At 42.0% G+C, this 22,085-nt stretch overlaps 1 protein-coding gene across 5 annotated transcripts in view; it reads right to left on the bottom strand.

Moving 5' to 3' along the window:
* The window catches only part of GLI3 (GLI family zinc finger 3), a 235,289-nt gene that overhangs the window by 110,710 nt on the left and 102,494 nt on the right, over positions 1 to 22,085 (bottom strand). For all 5 annotated transcript variants that reach the window (XM_082192711.1, XM_082192714.1, XM_082192712.1 and 2 more), the window contains one exon: positions 11,834 to 11,866. In XM_082192711.1, coding sequence (XP_082048837.1) covers positions 11,834 to 11,866 — 33 coding nt within the window. The remainder of the gene's footprint in view (positions 1 to 11,833; positions 11,867 to 22,085) is intronic.

Below are 22,085 nucleotides of genomic sequence, written 5' to 3'. Positions count from 1 at the left end.
CCTTACTTATAACAAGAAGCGAATGCTGCTATCACACTGCAGTTACTTTTGCTGCCAGCGTTGGTACTGCGAACTGCAGTGTCACTCTTCCACCACTGTTCAAGCAGGAGAGTCCATGCAAACCTTCATAGAAACCCCTTCTAAAATGCCTGGGTTGGTAACTTTTAAGGGGGTATTTAATGCACACCCTTCCTTAAATGAAAAGGGGTGTACATAAGAATATCTTGTTAAAAGGGAGGAAGGGCTGCATCATTTTAGCATGGGATTCCATGGAAATCGCTAATAAAATGAAGGAAGAAACCTTTGCATTTTAGCATCACCTTAAAAAGGTAAAGGTAAAGGACCCCTGACAGCTAAGACCAGTCACGAACGACTCTGGGGTTGCAGTGCTCATCTCGCTTTACTGGCCAAGGGAACCGACATTTGTCTGCAGACAGTTTTTCCGGGTCATGTGGCCAGCATGACTAAGCTGCTTCTGGCGAAACCAAAGCAGCACACGGAAATGCCGTTTAACTTCCTGCCAGAGCGGTACCTATTTATCTACTTGCACTTTGATGTGCTTTTGAACTGCTAGGTTGGCAGGAGCAGGGACCAAGCAATGGGAGCTCACCCTGTCATGGGGATTTGAACTGCCAGCTTCCGATTGGCAAGTCCTAGGCTCTGTGGTTTAACCCACAGCGCCACCCACGTCCCTCTTACATCATTACCTTACATCATTGTAATATCATGCGATTGGCATGTGTGCAGCTCCACTCATCTGTCAAATTTGGCCCATGAGGCCAATCCAGATAAGGATCTGGGCTGTGGAGCCAACAAGGCTCCCCTACCCTAGTCTAAGGTAAAATTGATGAGCACTAAGGGGAGTCAGTGGGGTTTGGAGAGCAATGCTAGCAGGCCACAGTCCCTAGTAAGCCTGTCTTTATATTAAGCCTTTCACAGTTACAAATTCAAAGAATAATTAATTGTGCCTTGGAAATACATTAATGTCTCATGATTTTTTTAATCTAAATTTGCATGCCATGACAGTCAGCTTTGTAACTGCAAATGGTAATACCAAAATATGAGATGGTAGGATAATAGATGCAAGAATCACTCATGCATCTTCTTAAGAAATGTAAGGAAAGCCTTCCTGGATCAGAGAGACTGCAGGCCTCTCTAGCGTCACAATAGCCAACCAGATGCCTCCACAAAGTACACAAGCAGGACAAGAAGGTAATAGCTTTCTCCCACTGTTGCTCCCCAGCAACTGGTATTCAGATAAATTACCTGGTGGTAATGGAATGCATGACTCCATAACACAGATCTGCAGCAGACACTTCCCACTTATGGAACTGACATAGGTTAGGTGAAATTGGTTCATCACTGACTTGTACACTACAAGATTTGGTCTAGTGATTTCACCTCTGCTATTCCGGCTTATAAAGTAACACCGGTCCTAGCTTCAGAGAGAGGCAGTCTTTGCGGTATTGCGGTCCTGAGCTGTTTAAGGCTTTATAGGTCAAAACTAGCATCTGGAGTGTTTCACAGCATTCCTTTAGAGCACAAAGACATACTGCTTTGTGGACCATTCCCCACTCCCCACCAGAATATGTAGTTTATCACAAGAGATGTTGGGAGGTGGATTATCTAGACCCATTTTTGTTTGCTTTCATGTCTGTTTCTGCCCCTGAAGCAGCCTTGGTTGCCCTGAAAGTTGACCTCTACTGGGACACAAATGGCAAGTGCATCTCTGCTGACTTTCATTCATCTCTTGGAGGCTTTTGATACCACTGCCCGTAATATCTTGCGGAATCTGCTCTCTTGTAAGAGTTGGAGGTACAGCAATAAGGTGCTTCACATCAACTTGCAGGGACGGTTGCTGCAGTAGAGGAGTTCTTGCTCAACCCCATGGCATTTGTGCTCTGGAGTCCCACAATGTTCCATCTTGTCACCCACATTCTTTAGCAACTACATGAAGATGCTGAGTGAAGTCATCAGGGTATTTGGAGAGCAGTTCCATCAGTGTTCTGAAGACATCCAGGTCTATTTCTCTTTGTCCTATGAGTCAGATGAGGCAGTGCAGGGGCTTGGAGGCTGTGATGTGCTGGATGAGGGTAGGTGGCTCCTAGATGGTGGAATTGGAGGGGGGAAGCCTGTTTTAGATGGAGATAGCAGGTGTCTAGTTAGGGGATACTTCTTGATGTAGAACTATCAGCAGAGACACAGGTAATGTCAGTGGCTCAGAGTGTCTATTTCCAGATCTTGCTGGTGCACCAGCTATAGCCTTTCCTGGCCAGAGATAACCTGGCCAGAGTGATCCATACTCTTATCTCCAGTGGTGGTGGTTGTTGTTGTTGTTGGTGGTGGTTTACATACATTATACACACATTCAAACACTCAAACACACACACACACACTGTTGATAAAAATAAACACAAAGTAATTCACAAAACAAATATCATCTATCTTCAAACATAAGAAGATAATGGTCTAAAATAATCTCTAATTTGGGGTTGGGTTATTGTAATGTACTATGTGTGAGGCTGCCTTTAAAAACAACCTGAAAACTGAAACTGGTAAAGAATGTAGATTGTCTGGTGCAACTAGCAGGCATCATGTAACACCAATCTTCAAAGAACTTCACTGCTTGCCAATGTGCTTCCAGGAGGTGTTCTCAAGGTGCTAGTGCTGACCTGTGGGCCCCTATAGGACTTGGGACTTAACTCTTGGGACCTAAAGGGGCACCTCTCCCCCTGTGTCAGCATGCTGGGTGTCTCAGATCTGATGAAGAGGCCTTTCTTGTGATCCTTTTATCTTGGGGATGGGAGGCAACTGGTTTCCCCACCATTTCAGTATTTCATTCCCCACTGAGTCAAGAAGGAAATGGGACAGCGAGGGGGCTTGAGAGGTAAGCTTACATCCATATGGAAAAATGCTTTGACACAAAGGTTGGAGGTTAAAAGTTTAAATGCTCATGACAGAGATGACAGCATTCCCTTTTTGGTCAGCAACTTCAAAGAGAATGTCTTTTCTTAATGCCACTATTGTAGCTTTTTGAAAACCCACTGAAATTCTAGTGTGTTTATTGCACACTAAAAGCATTTTTTTAAAGGACCCCTTGTTACATTTGTTTCACAACTGCATACAAAGCACAGATGAAGACTTATTTTAAAAACCTACTGAAAACCTACAGTTAAGTCTATTGCATCAGATTAGGTACTCTTTCTTCATATGATATATTTAGCAACATATTTTAAATTAACCCCCTTAATAGTAAACGTCCGGTCTCAAAATCACACTTGAAAAGAATTATTATTAAGTTATCCAAACTTTCCCCATCCCCAAGTATATAGTACACACACACACACACACACACACACACACACACACACTTTGTCAATACAGAATTGAACAGCAACCCTCTTGGTAATAATTGCCGCAGGAAATTCCAGTATCTGTTGTTTACGGTCCTTTCCCCGATCTCTACAGGAACATCTGGAAAGTCTGTCTAAGGCCATTAATGGAGAGGGTTGAAATGTGAGGGTAACTATGCCCTACAGCCACAGAAGGCGCTGTAACTTTCCAAACTCTCTTGTTGCAGTCGGGGCAGATGAAGGCGTCCGGTTGTGCTGCTGCAGGTGCCCCGTGGCGTTTCTTCTCTCTGCGCTCCTCCCAGTGGTCATTCCTCCTCTGGTCACTGCTATGAATACACTGCCTGTCTGTCTGTCTCCAGGCACTGTGGTCGCCTGCAAGGGATTCTCACATGGCAAGGTTGATCTTGCCAGCCTTCACGTCATGTTTGCAGAGATCTTTGTAACGCAGAGTTGGTCTGCCAAGGAGCCTGGTGACTGAATCCAGCTCCCCAAAGAGCTCATCCTTGGATATCCTGCCATCTTCCCTTCTGTGGACATATGAGGGGGAAATGGCTGTTTTTGGTAGGGCTCGTGTTTCCACAACTGACATTTAAATCCTTGTTTTAAACCATAGAAATGATGGAGGTTTTTCGCGGTGGCCCTGCCGTTCTAGGCACAGCACTGAAGAATTCCCAATATGAAGAACATTTGATGATGGTGATTTAATTTCTACACAACTTAATATATTACAAATACATCTAAGTGGTGTACAGAAAACTGAAGGAACAACAAACAACTTGAACAAAAATATTACAAGAATGCACAGTTACATATAAAACAGTTACATTAATGCAAAGTTACTAGTATATACACATTCTTACAATGCGGCTCACAAGGAACTGTGGCAGTTATCTGTTTATTATTATTTAAACAGTTCCCTTAACTGCTCTTCCCTGAGCTAAGCTGTGGCCAAATTGTTTTCCTTCCCTTCCCCAAGCAGATATGCAGGGGGCATATTTGAACAGTGCTATGGTTTACTTTAGGGCCTATTTAAATACCTTCTGCCATATATTTCAAACAAACAGTTCACTTCATTAGAAAGGCAAACAGTTTAGCCTTAGACTACTAGCACTTGAGAAGAACACCACACTGGGCAGACAAAACCTTCTGCCCTGTGTAAACACTGCCTTGTCTTCAGCTCTAAGCCGCAACCATGTGGAACTTCACTTCAAAAAGCCTTTTTACAAATACTTCACACATCCATTTGTTAAGTAAGTGATAACCCTGAAGAGATTATCTGCAGGGGCTGAAATCCTCTGCTGATTATCAGTGCTTTCATGTGAGCTAAGAATGGAAATCGGGACAGTTCACTCTCATATATTAGCTGGATGCAGAACAATAAAATTAGTGGCATTACAAGGACATGGAATGGATTAATCTGCAAAAGAATGGCATAGGTCTTATAGAAAGGAAAAGTACTAGTGTGGACATTAGTTCCTGGTCTTCAATTAGGAAATATTATGGACTTGGTCAAAAGCTAGTTTTTCTGGTCAACTGGGATACACTGGTTGGACCATTCTCTAACTAGAATTTTAAAAAGCCTCAAGTTATGCAAGTCCTCATATGCTAACTTTCAAAGCATGTTACCTACATGGTCAGCAACCTACAAACCCCAAGTAACATTGCCTTAAGAGTTTCAAATCTTGTGATTTCCAAGTCCATTTTACAATTTGGCTAATTCCATGCTTTTTAAAACTAAGAAACTCAAGGCTTTTTTAAAACAACTGCAAAACAAAACAGCTTCTTGCTGCTCTGCATCCACCACATGAATGCAAAACAGCATACAAATGATATTAACTAGATGTATCTAAAAATGAAAATCAGCCACGGCCCTGCAGACCTTGACGTATTTTCAAGTCTCCAACTCTAGGGCTCAGGGTCACTTCTGCTGGCCCCACTATTTCCTCCAGGGAAAACCTGTTGTTTACCATCTCAGTTTACAGAAGCAAACTAACAAAAAATATTAGATCCATAAAGTCAATTAAACAAGCAATCCCCCCCCACAAAAAACTGTGAACAGTTTGCTGCTCCCCACCCCTGCCGCCCCCCAAACTGGGCTGCTATCCTTGAGTGGCAGATACACTGCTGGTTTGACCCATTCTCTAACTAACATCTTCCTTGCAGTCATTCAAGAGCCTGCTCTTCTTTAGGGCCCTTAAAGACATCATATTCATTGGTTTTTTGTTTGTTTGTTTGTTTCAATACAGTTATTTTGTTTGTTTGTTTAATACAGTTCACAATTCGCAAAATATTTTTCCCCAGGAAAAAAGCAGAAAATTGGCAATCGGGATAAAATTGCAGTTAAATAAAAACGGATTAATACCTGAGAACGGAACCTAAGCTGACAATATTTCAGTTAGAAAATACAACCAAACAAGTGGGGGGGGAGGTCTATTTGCACCCTAAACAGACATGCAAGCCTCCTACTGACACTTTGGGGAGTTCCAGTTGCCTACCAAAAAGAGAATTCACTCTTAAGAGAGCACAGCATTTCAAAAAGAGTGAACTTGCTGTCACTCCCTGCTGCTTCTACCGCTTTCTGTCAGAGATGGAGAAAAGTTTTGATCAAAATATCAGTACTTGTAGCTGTAAGACTTTTTGGTAGACGTAACTGGTCATTTTCATAGTGTCAAAGTCTATTGATCTGAAGAGAGTTGTTGCCGAAACCTTAAAACACAGAAAAACCTGAAGACAGTCCGAAAGCATAAACAAATTAGCTTTGATAGTCTTCCAGTTCTGCTAGAGAGAGTTCAAGTTTGCAGGTGCATGCCTACCAGCAAAATATTCAAAAATAAAAATGTGACAACGGTGCCTCACACTGTTAGAATATGTAGAAATCAAAGATTTTCAGAGTTTGACAATCAAATGGGTGCATTACTTCCCTGTTTAACTACCCCCTTTGTGTCTCTCTAAGTTTGAGTCAAGAGACCTACGTACAAGAATACTCAAAATGTTCATCATGGTGAGTATCCAGCCTCCTCTGGTGAGCATGATGAACCCAGACATCCTCCAAACCTTGAAGCTGGAACCAGAGATCATCTCAGCAGTTGTGCAGCACTTCTGAGGTGCTTGGAGTGCCTACAAAATGCAGCAATGACTGTAGGAATCATTCCTTGCCCTGTTTCTGAGCCTGAAATGATCCACATTGCACAGCAGCGTTCAGAATTTGCCCGGTGCCAGGCACATTTTCCACCTGGCTGTCGGCCACTTGTGACCAAGTGAAGATGCCTGAATGCCAGGATGGCGCCTGACATCAGCATCTGGAGGTGCATGTCTGGGATCACTGGCCTTCCATTTTGGTAACTGTAGCCCTGGTGTAAGGAGCCATTTGGTGCCTGGCTTATAAATCTGAGTTTCTAGCACTGTTGCTCAGTGCTCTGAATGTACTCCAAGCACCTTAGAAGCATAGCATCACTGCTAGGTCAATCTTTGCACCTTGCCTTGCTCCAGCTTCACAAGACGAGCTAAATCCTACTCAGAGTAAACCCACTGAAATTAATGATGTTTATTAAATTCAGTGGGGGGTTTTCTGAGTAGGTCTGGCATTGAATACCAAGCCAAAAAACTTGCGCTGCTTCCATGTTTGGAGTGTCACTCCGCAACTTACTGGCTGGTTGAGGCTGGTTGAGGCTCACTGGCCTTGCAATGCCTAAACCAGAGCTTTCCAAACTTTTCATTTTGGTGACACACTTTTTAGACATGCATCATTTTGTGACACAGCAATTCAGTTTTACTAGCAAACCGGAGGTTAAACTAACCCTTTATAAGAGTGTGGGAGCGTTCATGCGACACACCTGCACACTGCGGGCGACACACTAACGTGTCGCAAGACACAGTTTGGAAAGCTCCGGCCTAAATAGACTTCCTGTTTGACTTACAATTGGAGTCTGGATGCTATCGGCCGTTCTAAGCAGCACAGGGTTACTGGCCTTGAACCTCAATATTTCCCCCACAGTTTGGTTTTGTATTAGTAATAAAAAATGAGCTACAATATTTCCATCTATTACAAGATGAACCTCAAATTCCCTTCCAGCTCTACAATTCTATGATTCTATGAAATAGTTCATGTTCTGGAATGTGCAGATAAATGCATTCATGATATTTTAAATCACTGTGCCCTATCCTGGGACCTCAGGGTGAAAGGCAGGTAAAACAACAACAACATCAAGAACAACAACAGCTTCTATGCACATAATAACTGGGATACATTTGCACTAAAGAAAAAATTCCAAAAGTAGGAAACCCAGGTGTATGATATCAGGTAAAAGCTGTGGAATTTCCTATAAAAACTCATATGAGTGGGACCTCAATCATTTCCCAGTCACTGGTAGTACCTAATTATAAGGGCAAAGCCATGATTTCTGTATGTGGATGCTCCTGACAAAGTATGCCATATCAAGTGGCCAATGTAAAAAGGGAAAAGGAAGAAGGAAAAGTGAAATACCACAAGAATGCTCAAACTGCACTGAAGCCAATGGGGGGGAGGGAGTGATAGCATTTATGATCAGCATTTCTGATCCCCGCTTGTTGCTGGACTGGTTACAGACCTGCCAGGCAGTGAATGCACAGGGGGAGGCGCCGAGGAAGGGTAGCAAAGAGAGAAAAGAAAGTGGCACTTGAATCCTAGATAAAGAGAATGAGGGAAGCTGGCTGCTTGCCAGGATCATTTTTCTGAATGGAAGGGTATGAAATAGACACTTCCTTAGATTTCCAGGGAGGAAAGCCACAACTTGAACATCAGGAAATCGACTTCAAAGATATATTACTTGGTCATTTTTCATACTCTTTATTCATATTCATAGAATTATTATTTATTTCCCATAGGTTCTTTTAGAAATGGGTGGGAGAAGAGAACAAAGCTATAATATCCTGAAGGCATTCCATCTTTATACACAGTTATAAATAATTTGCACCAGCATCTTTCTCTGCAATATTAGAATACGGTAATTGTAAAACAGGGTGACATCATGATTTGGGAGAGAGTATATTGTTGGCACCCTTTATCCTAAAGCGCTGGTTGCCTAAGTATTAGCAGGCCTAGGAATTGGGGTTTGGGCCACAAAATGTTCATGTATTTAAAAGAATAGTGCAAGTCCTTTTCAGTGAAACTCTTATCTTGAGTAATTTTCACATGTGACATTTTCCACCATTTTCCACATGTATAAACAAATGGAAAAGTTAACTGACAAAAGGTGCATTCAGATTTGTTGATTTGTCTTTAGCTTTCACCAGTGATACACTCCGTATTGAAAAGTGTGCTTAATATCACTTGAGAAAACTCCCCTCAGTTCCACTTTCATGTTCAGATTCCATTTTACTCTAATTATGCAACATGAAGCCGCCTGGATATATAATGTACACAGGGGAATCAAGAACAGAAAAGTGTAGAAATCTAGACATCCCAGGAAAAGTCCGGGAATCACGCACGCCTCACTGGGAAATGCTGAATGAAATGGTTGTAATGCAGTCCGGATTGACGTGGGCACAACCTGAACAGTTCCAGAAATCAGATAGGTAGTTTCTCTCCTGTATTTGGCCTTCATTATCAGTCATATCTTACCCATGAGGAGATGCCACTGCTCTGTGGCAGCAGGCAGATTTCATTGCAAGCGTCAATCCCTGTCATAACCAGTTGAAAACAATCACAGACAGAAGATCTCAGAAAAACCTGTGCTTAAGAGCCTGGAAAGCAGCACGGGCTAGATTGAGATGGGGAAATTTTACAGCTCAAGGGCCACATTGTTGTTGTTGTTTATTCGATTTATATACCATCCCATATCAAAAGATCCAAGGGCAGTATACAACATTAAGATCACATTACTGTATATGGAGCACAATAATAAAAGCATAATAAAATGCATAATAATCAGGCAACCATAATAACAGTCTCCCCACTCTTAAAAGGCTATAGTTTATTTAAAGTCCTAAGTAAAGAAGACTGTTTTTGCCTGGTGCCTAAATGCATGCAATGAAGCTACCAGGCAAGCCTCTTTGGGGAGAGCATTCCACAGATTGGGAGCCCCTACCCAAATCTGTGTTCTTGTGTTGCCACCCTCCGAACCTCTTGGGAAAGGACATGGAGAAGACCCTCCATTCCTTTACCAAGGCAAGATAACGGCCAAGCACATCCACTGCCCTACTCGCAGGTGTAAAAGAGAAGTAGAGCTGTGCGTCACCAACACACTCTAAAACTCTGGATGACTCCACTCAGCAGCTTCATGTAGATATTAAACAACATGGGGGACAGAACTGAGCCCTAAGGGACCCCACATTGAAGCCCCTATGGTTCTGAAAAACAGCCCCCAAGCATCACCCGCTGAAGACAACCATCCTAGTAGGACCAGAACCACTGCAAATCAGTGCCACCCACCCACCACTCAGACAGTCTCCCCATGAGGATACAGGGTTCAATGGTACTGAAAGCTGCCAAGAGGTCAAGGAGGATTAACAGACATCATCATATAAGGCGGCCAGGGCAGTTTCTTTACCAAAACCAGGCCAAAACCCCGCTTGAAATGGATCCAGAAAATCAGTCTCCTCCAAGAGACTTTGTGGGCAACATTTCAGATGTCGCATGCCACTAGTGGATGAGGCCAGAGGCGAAAGGGGGCAGAACAAGAGGCAAGCATGGGTGGGTCAATGGATATGACTCTACATCATGGATAGGCAAACTAAGGCCCAGGGGCCGGATCCAGCCCAATCGCCTTCTAAATCAGCATGTTTTTAAATGAGCAGAATGTGTCCTTTTATTTAAAATGCATCTCTGGGTTATTTGTGGGGCCCTCCTGGTGTTTTTACATGAGTAGGATGTGTGTTTTTATTTAACATGCATCTCTGGGTTATTTGTGGGGCGCAGAAATTCGTTTTCTTTCTTTTTTTTCCAAAATATAGTCCGGCCCCCCACAAGGTCTGAGGGACAGTGGACCGGCCCCCTTCTGAAAAAGTTTGCAGACCCCTGCTCTACGTTGTCACACAAAACCAGACATTTCCACAGATTCCTACACAGATATTTCCATCCTTTATCCAGGTAAGCAAGAGGCATTGTCTCAGTTCAATGACACATTCAAGGCGATGAACATGGGGCCTCTTGCTGCCGCTGCATCGCCGGCACACGATTTCTGTTCTCATCCTGGGGCAAAGTTCTCAACCCGAGGTAATTCGTCCAGGTTAGTGGAGTTTGTAACCTGAAGTGTTTGTAAACTAAGGTGTTTGCAACTCGAGGTACCACTGTATCTCTTAGAGTGGTGAATGACACTATTCAGCGGGAAGAAAATCCAATGAAAATCCTCATTATTACATTTTTTTACATGGCTGTTTATTTGTATATATTTTGCCATTTTACATATGGATAGTTTATGATGGCCTATATTTGCAATAGGGACACGAGTGGGTTAAACCACAGAGCCTAGGACTTGCCGATCAGAGGGTCGGCGGTTTGAATCCCCGTGACGGGGTGAGCTCCCATTGCTCAGTCCCTGCTCCTGCCCACCTAGCAGTTCAAAAGCACGTCAGAGTACAAGTAGATAAATAGGTACCGCTCTGGTGGGAAGGTAAACAGCGTTTCCGTGTGCTGCTCTGGTTTCGCCAGAAGCGGCTTAGTCATGCTGCCCACATGACCCGGAAGCTGTACGCCGGCTCCCTCGGTGAATAAAGTGAGATGAACGCCGCAACCCCAGAGTCGGCCACAACTGGACCTAATGGTCAGGGCTCCCTTTACCCTTTATATTTGTAATGCCTAATTAAGGAAGGAAGGAAGTACATACATTCCAAGCAGACAAAAACATTGGAGGAGAGTGTGGAGCAAGGACAGTGAAGGGTTTGGCCTGGGCAGAGACCTGAGGGCCAGACAGAGAAGCTAGAGGGCCATATCAGAACCCTGGGCCTGGTTATGCCAATGCCTGGTCTGGATGGATGTTTATACAAGGCAGCTTCATAGGGTCAGGAATAAATCCAGAGGTTGCCCATGAGTCATAAGCACTACAAAGCCCCCTTATATGGAATCCAACATCAAGCCTGGTATTGTTTTCACTCTGATCAGCTGAAGCTCTCCAGGAGCATTTGTGATGGGAAGAAGCAGAGACAGTAAAGGTAAAATATTCACTTAAGGCTTTTGTTTTGATGCTCCGTTCAGGCAGGACAACCTTCATCTCACTCCTCAAAGATGTCTCAACTAGCATTTGTTTCAAATTTACAACTGCCAAAGATATATCAGCTAAAGCTCATTTCAAAATAATTTGGGGAGTTCCTCCTCAGACAAAATAATTCAGGCACGGGGGCGGGGGCAAGCAGTTTAGCTAAAACTGGAGCACTTCCTGGAGTGTTTGCACATTTTTATTTCAAATATATTTTATGGCAGATGACATTCTAACAAACATAACAAAGTATCATTGAAAATGAATGTTCACTATAACAAATCAAGTACAAAAAAAAGGTTTACTTACAATACTTTATAGAATTCAAAGCAGGGGCCGAATCTGTGGGAGAAAAACACACAGAACATTACAATTTTATTTTTAAAGAAACTTTGGCACCTAATTCATTAAAGAGGCATCGTGATTTTTGAATGCATTTATTTCAGTCAGTTATTGGCTTCATCTGCAAAACTGATATTTATTTCAGGACACCAGCTTCCTAAACTGCCACTCTTTTGCACCAGTGAAATCAGTTTACATCATTTCTTACATGCATCAGCTGTTGTACTAGAAAACAAATAAAAACAGGAGGATCCGTTTTAAAAGCCAATGACTTATCCATATATAATCAGTACAGTACTTTCTTCTCCCTTAGTAACTAGGATGGGGTGGGGGGAGCTAAGAAAGTAATGCCTTCTCTTCCCTATTGCAAAAAGTAAGATATACCTACTACACAGCCACCTCTTCAGGGTCTTGCAGAATGATCCTAAACTTGTTTACTATAAGCATGTTTACTGCACTATCCTAAATTTATTCACAGAATTTAAATGGCGGCCTAGGACTGCTGCCTTAGCCTAGCTCCAACCTATAATATGCAGTGCATTCTTATGGGTGTCTTTTCAAAAGTAAGTCCATTTGAGTTTAGTGGGACTTAATCCCAGATAAGTTGGTATAGATAGGATTGTAACTTTAGGATGATGCCACATATTGCACAACAACAGATCTGGGCTTGGACCAGGTGCCAAATCAAGAAGAGGTCATGACGTGCTGTAATTTACGCATTCTAAATAAATAAATAAGCAAGCAATTTAAATAAATAAATCTTTTTTCAAACACATTTGTTTTCTGCAGTTTTTTTGCACGTCTGTAAAGCTTATTTGTGAAGCAGCCTGATTCTGATCAGAAAGAAAAGGCAACTGATTTAAGAGCAGCAGGAGAAGTAAAGAGAAAAATCAATAGTTGCTTTCAAATATTTTCTAATTACTGGGAAATTTAGCCTTGATATTTATTTAAGGGTGAAATGCTGATCAAGTTAAAATTAATCAGAAAGTTCCAACTGACAGCAGCACAGGGCTGAGATTTCACACTAAAGTAGTAACAAGATTTTTGAACCCTTTTTTCTCGCTGATGTCCAACTCTAGGCTCATGAACCTACTTTTCTCCAATAAAGAAGGTTAACTGTGAACAACTTATTCAGAAATGCCAGGACACTTATCCTTTTCCATTCATAACCTACTTATCATAATACTTAGTCCAAGAAGGAAGCGGGCTCTCTTCTGTATTTATTTCTCAATTCAATCAACTCAAAATGCATTTTGTAAGTCTCTCCCCTCACCCTGTTTCACTCCCAGTGCTTCCAACTAACCTGGACACAGCATGGGATGTGTCTGCAGCTACCAGCAATTACACCTGAAGTTTAAATTTTGGATACTAGATTCTGCTCCCTGACTAAATCATGCAAATTTACATCATAATTCTTATTCTGCGTATTTTATTCTGGTTTGGCTAACCATGGGGTGAGGCAATGAGGTATGCAGGGCACTAAAACCTGCCTTCCACAGGCCATATTCTGCCCAAGGACTGGCAGCTGTCACCTTGCCCACAGATCTCCACCTCTAGTACCTGCTTGGAACATTTATTTTTGAGGCTGCAAAGGCACCAGGACAAGACCATCCTCCAAACATTTTACAGAGTGACACTTTCTTCACAGTTGTTCGATCTTACTAATAATTTTGGTACTCAGCTATATATACTCAAATACAACATTCCAACAATTTTGAATGGTGTGCATGTATAAAATTTGGTCTTTTTTAAAAAATATAGAAATAGGAGCCCTGAAAGGACTGATATAGTTTTATCTGTGAACTTCAGACTAGAGAAGTACCAAGAAACAACTTACACGTGATGTTTAAAACAAACCTCATACCAGAAACGTACCTGTCCTACTCAATACTTCCAATTATGCACCAAATAAGTGCCAAGGTTTCACAGAACACAATCTTGCATATTTGAAGGGCTTTCCTGTCAGCCTTACAGAGGCACCCAAACGATACACACAGAACTGCATGACAGAACCTTTCAGTCGACAAGCAGTTTTACATGCTGGCATCAAGCGTCTCAGCTAACTGCATGGAGAAGAAAGCTTCGCCAGTGACATCACTCAGATGCTAATTGAAGCCTCCATAAACAACAAACACCTCAGAACCTGACACTGCGTGAGCTTTCCTTGGATCAGCAACCTTGTACAGCAACAGGCTGCAGTTGCAAGAGATTTTCAAGCATTCAGAAACATTAGCAGCAATGAAAAAGCTTCTCAGGATAAATGATTTCAGAGACTTAGGAATGATGCGTTTTGATTGCTGAGTCCCAAGACTGGGTAGATTCTGTCCCCAACGACAGCTAAACCACAGTTATGGCAATGTTTCTCTATAAGGGCACGTGGAAGTTCTCATCAGGGACGCAACGAAGGCATTCTGCTAGGGGCAACAACTGATACAGGTCTTTAGAGAGTTCAGAGAGCTTCACATACACAGCTGCCTTTAAAGCAGTTCAATATTATTATTTTCATATGAAGTTGTTGGTTTTAAAAACTGTGCGCAGCCACTTTGAAGTCTATTGAAAAGCAATATGCACATTTTAAAAACAGGTCATTAAATAAGCGCTGCTGGGTCAAGGAGCAAAGGTTTGCCTACGAGAACCACCTAGTGAGTTAATGCCTGCGGATAAGCAATTGTATCTCCTCTTATCCAAGGGTTTTTTGAATACATACTATTTGATATTTTCTACTTGTCATTCCAATCATATGACTCCTTTGTGCTGCTCTCTTCAATGGCTCCTTCTCACTTTAGGTCTCCAATTTAAGATTCTTGCACTTACTTTCACATATCTCCAGGGTCTTGCCCCTTTATATCTATCTTTTCTTCTTCTCAGTCTCTGTGTTCTTCCTTGGACCTTCACTCCGTATAGACAAGCCTTCTAGATCAGCCATGTTTATCCTCTCTGTTTCTTGTCTAAATTCCTTTTCCATTTCCCATCACTGTAAAGCCCCTCTACCCAGGATCAAACTCTTTTCATGTTGTTTTTTAAAAAAATTAAAATATCTCCTTATAAAATATCTGTTTTATCCTGGCTGACTTTAAAAAAGACAACTATTTCTACTTTTCTTTCCCTTTCCTCCTAATGTATTTCTTATCCATATAAAGCAAGACTGTGCACAAGGTCGGTGTTACTTTTAAAGTCTAGCAATTTGAGGCAGCATCGCCACAGCTTGGATCCTAATTTCCCTTCCATGAACAAAACACATTATTTCTGAAATAGGAATTCCCTCCCTCCCTCTTCCCTCTGCAACTGCCCCATGCCCCCCATCCTCAAGATCTGCTGGAGGGTTTAGGGAAACTTTGGAAATGGGGCGGGAGATGTTGCAGGGGCTGCAAGGAAGAGTCAGAAGAAACTGCACTTCCCAGAAACAGCTTAGAGCAGGGGTCAGCAAACGTTTTCAGCAGGGGGCCGCTCCACCGTCCCTCAGACCTTATTGGGGGCTGGACTATATTTTGGAGAGAGAAAATGAACCAATTCCTGTGCCCCACAAATAACCCAGAGATGCATTTTAAATAAAAGGGCACATTCTACTCATGCGGGCTGGATTGAGAAGGCGATTGGGCCGGATCCAGCCCCCAGGCCTTAGTTTGCCTACCCATGGCTTAGGAGAACTATTATTTCTTCCATTATTTTGATTATGAGGGTGATGGTGATGAGAACAACAACTCCAATAATAACAGAATCATAGAGTTGTAGAGTTGGAAATGAGCCCCAAGGGTCAAGCAGTCCAACCCTCTGCAAGGCAGGAATCTCAGCTAAAGCATCCATGACAGAAGACTGCCCAACCTCTGCTTAAAAAACCTCCAAGGGAGACCATTCCACTGCTGAAAAACTCTTACTATCAGAAAGCTTTTCCTGATGTTTAGTCAAAATCTCCTTTCTTGTAACTTGAAGCCATTGGTGCCAGAGCAGGAGAAAACAAGCTTGTTCCCTCTTCCCTGTGTCAGCCCTTGAGATATTTAAGATGTCTATCATATTCCCTCTCAGTCTCCTCTTTTCCAGGCTGAACATACGCAGCTCCTTCAACCGTTCTTCATTAGGCTTGGTTTCCTGACCCTTTATCATCCTGATTTCCCTCCTCTGCACATGTACCAGCTTGTCAATATTCTTAAACTGTGGTGCCCAGAATTGTTCACAGTATTCTAGCTGTGGTCTGACCGAGGCAGAATAGAGTGGTACTATTACTTATTTTTGAAAAAACCTTGCTGGGTCTTAGTAATCACAGCATCCTTAATAAAAGTAAGTCAACAAATGTTCTCTGCCGTTTGATTTTTTTAAGTCCATATTAAACATGTTCAGTTCCTTTCCTCATGAGATCTGCGATCTAGATTTTTTGCCATGTTTTTAGCTTACCCATGAGAAATGTGTGACTGCCACTGAAAATGGCAGCCCAGTATTACTTCCTTTGTCCTCTGGAGATATCTGGCAATACAAAACGCACAATATGGTCTCAAGAACCTTTGGGTTTCCCTGCCCCAGTGGTGAAGAGAGGATAAGGAAACTCAGAGGAATTATTATGCTTCACATTTTGTATTACCAGACAGCAGCAGGAGAGGGAAGAGTGGGGTTGCCATTTTCAGCATCAACCTTGCAACTCTCACAACATTTTGTTCTGGGTCTCTATTTCACGTTTAAGAGGGAAGAAGCGTAGAATATTTGATTAGCTCAGATGTGTTCCCACTGACACCAAAGGTTCCTGTCATTCTTATGCGCTTAGCCAAGAAGCCCCAAGAAGAAAACATGAAAAAAGGCCCTGGAGATGCATTTGTGTACATGTTGCTGGGTATCTAGAAAGCCTAATCCTCTTATCTCTTGTTCCCATGTAATTCCTCTGGTTTTAGAAAAGTATTAGGACTGGAGAGTTTTTCTGGTAGACATGAAGGAGCTGCTCATGGTCTGCAATTTCATTTTATTCCCAAGAATGCTGAAACCTAAAATTCCCAGCCATTATGGACAAACTATACAGAACTACGTCCTGTGCGGTTAGGCTACTTTGGGGCTGGGAACTAATTAACTAAAGAGATAATCAGTTCCAGGCCAACAAACACAAGTTGCATATATTCTTTACTACAGAGGGGAGACTGTATGCCGTTACAGAGCTACAGTTTCTGGTAAGCAGTTAAGAGCTTGAAAGGATATTTAAGACTTCTTTCATTTATGCATATAAGCTTTCAAGTTTTTTTAAAAAATGGATGTTAAGTACAATATGAACTGCTATTTGCTATGTCCCTAGACTTGGTCTCCTAACGCAACCATTCATCAAAATACAACATGTTTTTTGCCTGACGGGAGTGTCTTGTTCAATCAAAGGAAAACTACTGGCAATCTTTTAAATATCCAATTCTAAACAATACCTACAGCAAGAGGCCTGATTTTGATTTATTGAATAATTTGACTAGAAAACACCTGTAGTCGCAACTACATTACGTGCAATCACTTCCATTTCTTTGTTGCACACATTCAAAAAAATACCAAAATAAAAATTGACAGCATAGTTATACTGCTCTGTTCCAGCACTACACAATGGATATTAAATTGTGTGTGCTTAATCCATGGGTTACATATCACATTTCATTGATTTTCATAAGCAGCAAGACTCATCCACCAATGGCTACCAAAAGAACGTAAAAACACATTTTTTTAAAATCCTGATTAGGGAATAGCAGAAAAATGTGTATCAGTCTTCTGTTTCCACTACATTTCTAACACAAATGCTTCACAAATTGTTATGCAGCAATTTGTGCACAGTTAGTTCTTTCTTTAATCAAGAAATCTGCCTGATTTTGAGCTTATTTCCCAAAGGCTAGGAGTGAAGGTTATTCCATTAGGCCTTTGGGGAGTAGCAATCTAATACGTTTCTGAATTATTCCAGACTGAGCTGAGCTGAACATGAGAACAAAGCCTGGATTCCACTGCAAGAGAAGACCAGCCTAACTCCCAGCTGGGAAGATTTAGGGAGAGATTTATATACATACAAACACTGGAGAAATTTTCCAAGTAATTGCGTGTATTTGCCCACTGTTGTCAGAGACTGTAAACTAATGTTTATTAAAACACATCGGCAAGGTGCTGCCTTTGTTATCCATCTCCCAGGTTCTTCACACAGGTCATTAGGGAAAAAATCTCATTTGCCTCCATTCTTTATTTCTTCACAGTGGAAGACAAAGAAGTGGAAGACCAAGAAAGATGAAAGGGAATTTAGTAAGTTACTTAGTAAAGGTAAAGGGACCCCTGACCATTAGGTCCAGACTCTGGGGTTGCGGTGCTCATCTCGCTTTATTGGCCGAGGGAGCCAGTGTACAGCTTCCGGTTCATGTGGCCAGCATGACTAAGCCGCTTCTGGCGAAGAAGAAATGCACGGAAATGCCGTTTACCTTCCTGCCGGAGTGGTACCTATTTATCTACTTGTACTTTGTCGTGCTTTCGAACTGCTAGGTTGGCAGGAGCAGGAACCGAACAATGGGAGCCCATCCCATCGCGGAGATTCGAACCACCGACCGTCTGATCAACAAGTCTTCTCCATAACAAAAATCTGTAGAAGCACCAAAGTTATTGAAATTTGCTACAATATTTTATATGTTGCATGCATATTAATGATAACAAGAGACAACTGTTGGAGATGATTAACAGATTATCTAAAAAAAAAAATCTTCACTCTGTAAGCCCAGGATAGGAAGAGTAGAAATATAATGTGGATTTCTAATTTTGTCTATATTCATTACAATGTGTTCTCTATGTTTTATAGCAAATGCTTCTGAAATCCTGCTTAAACCGTAAGGAGCAAACGTCTTCTGACACATTTTCAACAATATAATGTTTTAAGGCAAGTAAATGAAGTGATAGTAATCTGGCACCCAAACAACTCAAGAGGACGTCAGACTTCCTTTTCTTTCTTTAACAATATTCCTACTATTGTAACTAGGGGAAAATTCAAAAGCAGTTTGTGACGTACATGGGGATCAAAGAAAAAAGGGAATAAAATTCACTGGACTAATACCAGTTCCTTTTTGCACCCCAAGCACCTATTTTGATCCTACTCTCCCCCTTCTTTTGGTGGGCATCTCTTTAGGCTCCCGTAGGGACTTTTTGAAACTGGATTCTATCCAAACGCGATTCCTTAGAGCCATCCTTAGGATTCCCCCCTCGGTAGCGGGTGCGGTTATGAGATTAGAGGTCGGCTGGCAAGCTCTACGGTATGTGGCCTTGAAGACGAAGCTCTGGCTATGGCTCAAGCTTTGTTTTAAACCAGTGGGTATTGCCCCCATGATATTGAGGGACGATTTCCAATCATCGTGGGAAAGGGAGGTCACTAACGAGAATCAATCCTGCGGATTGTCTCACCTTTACCTTGAGTCTATGACGTACAATCAAGCTAGAGCTGTGATCTCCCGGAGACTGAGTGACATTGCCAGACAAGAGGACATAGCCCAGGTAAAACCAGGGATGTTCCTAGGGGACCAGATCTATCGGACCATACCAGCCCCCTACCTTGCAGAAATCCACTATGTGGAATACCGCAGACTTCTTACAGCGGCTAGATTAAATGTCCTTGACTCTGCGATGTTGTGGGGAAGGTACAGGGGAGTACCATACGCCCAGAGAACCTGTCATTGTGCCATGGGTGTGGTTGAGTCCACTGAACACATTCTCTTGACTTGCCCTTCTTATGCAGAGCTTAGACAAAATTTTATAGACCCACTCCTATGTCAATTTAGCTCCCTACCAGGAGAAAACCAGGTTTTACACTTGCTGAACAATGTCGCTAGAGCTATACCTTCCTTGGTGGCCAAATTTCTTTTTTTAGCTTTTAAGCGCCGCAAGACTATAACTGACTATATTGATATGGGGCTATCTGTTTAGCCCATTTTAGTGTTGGCTAAGTTCTAAAATCTTCTTGGATGTTTTAACTGTGTATTGACAAATGTACTTTTTTCTGACTGACGGTCGAATAAAAGGATGATGATGATGATCCTACTCATGATGAATTAGTGCAAGTTGGTGGCAGAAATTGATTAACTCAAATGATTTTTAAGTCTGACTAAAAATGCACAAAAATAATACTATTCTACTCAGTAACAGGAATGCTTTGAATTATTTAAAATATGCAAAAGTTATGACTTTTTTAGGGTGGGTACTGCCCACAAATCCTTTCTGTACATATTGTAAACCACATTGGCCTTCTTATATTTTGAGTGTTGTTGTGTTTGTTTGCAGCTAAAATTACATTTGCTGCACAGTGATGATGTATGAATTCCTTTATGCCTTCTTAATGAGGCAGGATAATATGTTCACCTCTTCACAGCCAATCCTAAAGCACGGAATGGCTTTCACAAATAGAGACAGCATCATTCAGTGCAAGGAAAGGCGGGTGCACCCATTCTATTGGACTAGCTTTATTACCAGTTCTCTCTACATATTACGCATCAAATTTCTATCCCATCATGAAACCAACCCTCTCAGGTTATGAGTGGCTGAAATTACTCTAGGAATATTTGTAGGACAGTCATCCTTAGTCCTGCCCCCCCCCCATCACCACTGGTTTCTGCTCCATCTAATAGTTTGCACGTATACCAGTGTTGTAGTTGCTAAAACACTATTTCAGCAGCAGTAGCACTATTCAGGTAGTTTACAACTCTGTAGATCCTAGTGGATCTCAGATGCAGCAGTCCTCACTGTCCATACTGACAACTTTTCTAGCGCAGCAATCCAAAGGAGCAGGTCTTAGGTAACTAATATAACAAAGAACTTCCACCTGGTTTCATTTTTAAATGTCACTGCCTAGTAAAAGGCAATTCCATCAGAACACCTGGAGAACAAACAAACAAATTAAATAGACACTCAATTATTTGCAACATTGAACAAACACTGCATTTTCATCAAAGTCAGCAAGCCCCATGTGAATATTCCATGTGTTCTTTTTTTCTTACACATGCACAATGAATAAGGAGATAACTGGTCAGATCCAGCAAAAGAGATCCAAATGTACAGAAGGTGGTTTCAGCACACAGATTCCCTTGATGCACAGAAAAATCAAACTCACAGTTTGGATGCAGATGCACACTTGCAAAGTGATGTGCAATTGAAAGAAAAACATCCAATACAACTCTCATGTGAACTGCAAGTTGTAGACAGAGATATAGTTAGCAATGTGGGTGCACATTTCAATCCACTGCCTTGGGCATCTAATTATACACAACAGTTGAGTGTAACTACATGGGGACTGAGACAACTTTGTGCTTTAAAAACTGTTCTAACATTAAATCCAGTCCTGAACAATGCTCGATCAGAAAGCATATTTAATACTGCAGTCATATAGCATCATAGCTTTGTGGTCTTCAATTGCCCAGGCGTGATATAGAAGGACAGAAAGTGGAAAGAAAACAAAAAACCTGCCAAAAGCAGCAGGCTAAGTAAGTCCAGTTACCGGAAGCCACCAATTCACTGCTAATGGTTTGGTGACCATTCAAGCTGTGCTCAACAACAAAAAACCTCAGTCAAAGCCAAAGAGGGAAGCAGAAAGGCCAAGATGATTGAGATTTAACTTTCTATCACATACCAATAATATGGGGGAGACAAAGGGAGGAGGTGAAGAGAAGAATGGACAATAATAATGTTTTGTGCAGGTGGTGCCAAGATCCCCGCACTGGTCCTTCAGACCAATCCATTCCCGTGTGAACCTGAGAGACGATTAATCCTCAAGGACCACTGTAATGAGACCTTTAAAGGCTCAAGACCAGCAGCCCATCCCGAGCAGCCTGCTCCCAGAATTCTTCTCTAGCAGAGTTACATCAAAGCAAACAGGGACCAGATAGCAGGATTCCCTGAGAATCCCTTATCTCAGCATTAGCGGATGCTTCTCCTCTGATTGTCTTGAACTGCCACCTGTCCCAGGCATCTTTGAAGGCAATGCTAAGTCTGTGATGGATCTGACCTCCTTGAGCTGAGATTCTTTTATGTCTTTCTTCATTTTCTGCTCTGTTACATTCCTTCTCTGCAATGCACACTACATGAAACAAAGGGAGTTCTCAGTCCTTGACTCACTGTCCCCAGCTATTTGAAAGCAGAAGGGAGGAGGGGGGAACAATGTTCAGGATTATACTCCATCTGCAATGTGGAGTTGTCCTCCAGAGACAAGCCTCTTATTTTTGAGAGTTCTAACTAGATGGCTTTTACACAACGGCGA

Source organism: Podarcis vaucheri (assembly GCF_965113315.1).
Source record: "Podarcis vaucheri genome assembly, chromosome: 12".
In the NCBI taxonomy this organism is placed as follows: domain Eukaryota; kingdom Metazoa; phylum Chordata; class Lepidosauria; order Squamata; family Lacertidae; genus Podarcis; species Podarcis vaucheri.
This window is presented reverse-complemented; position numbering and strand designations above follow the sequence as displayed.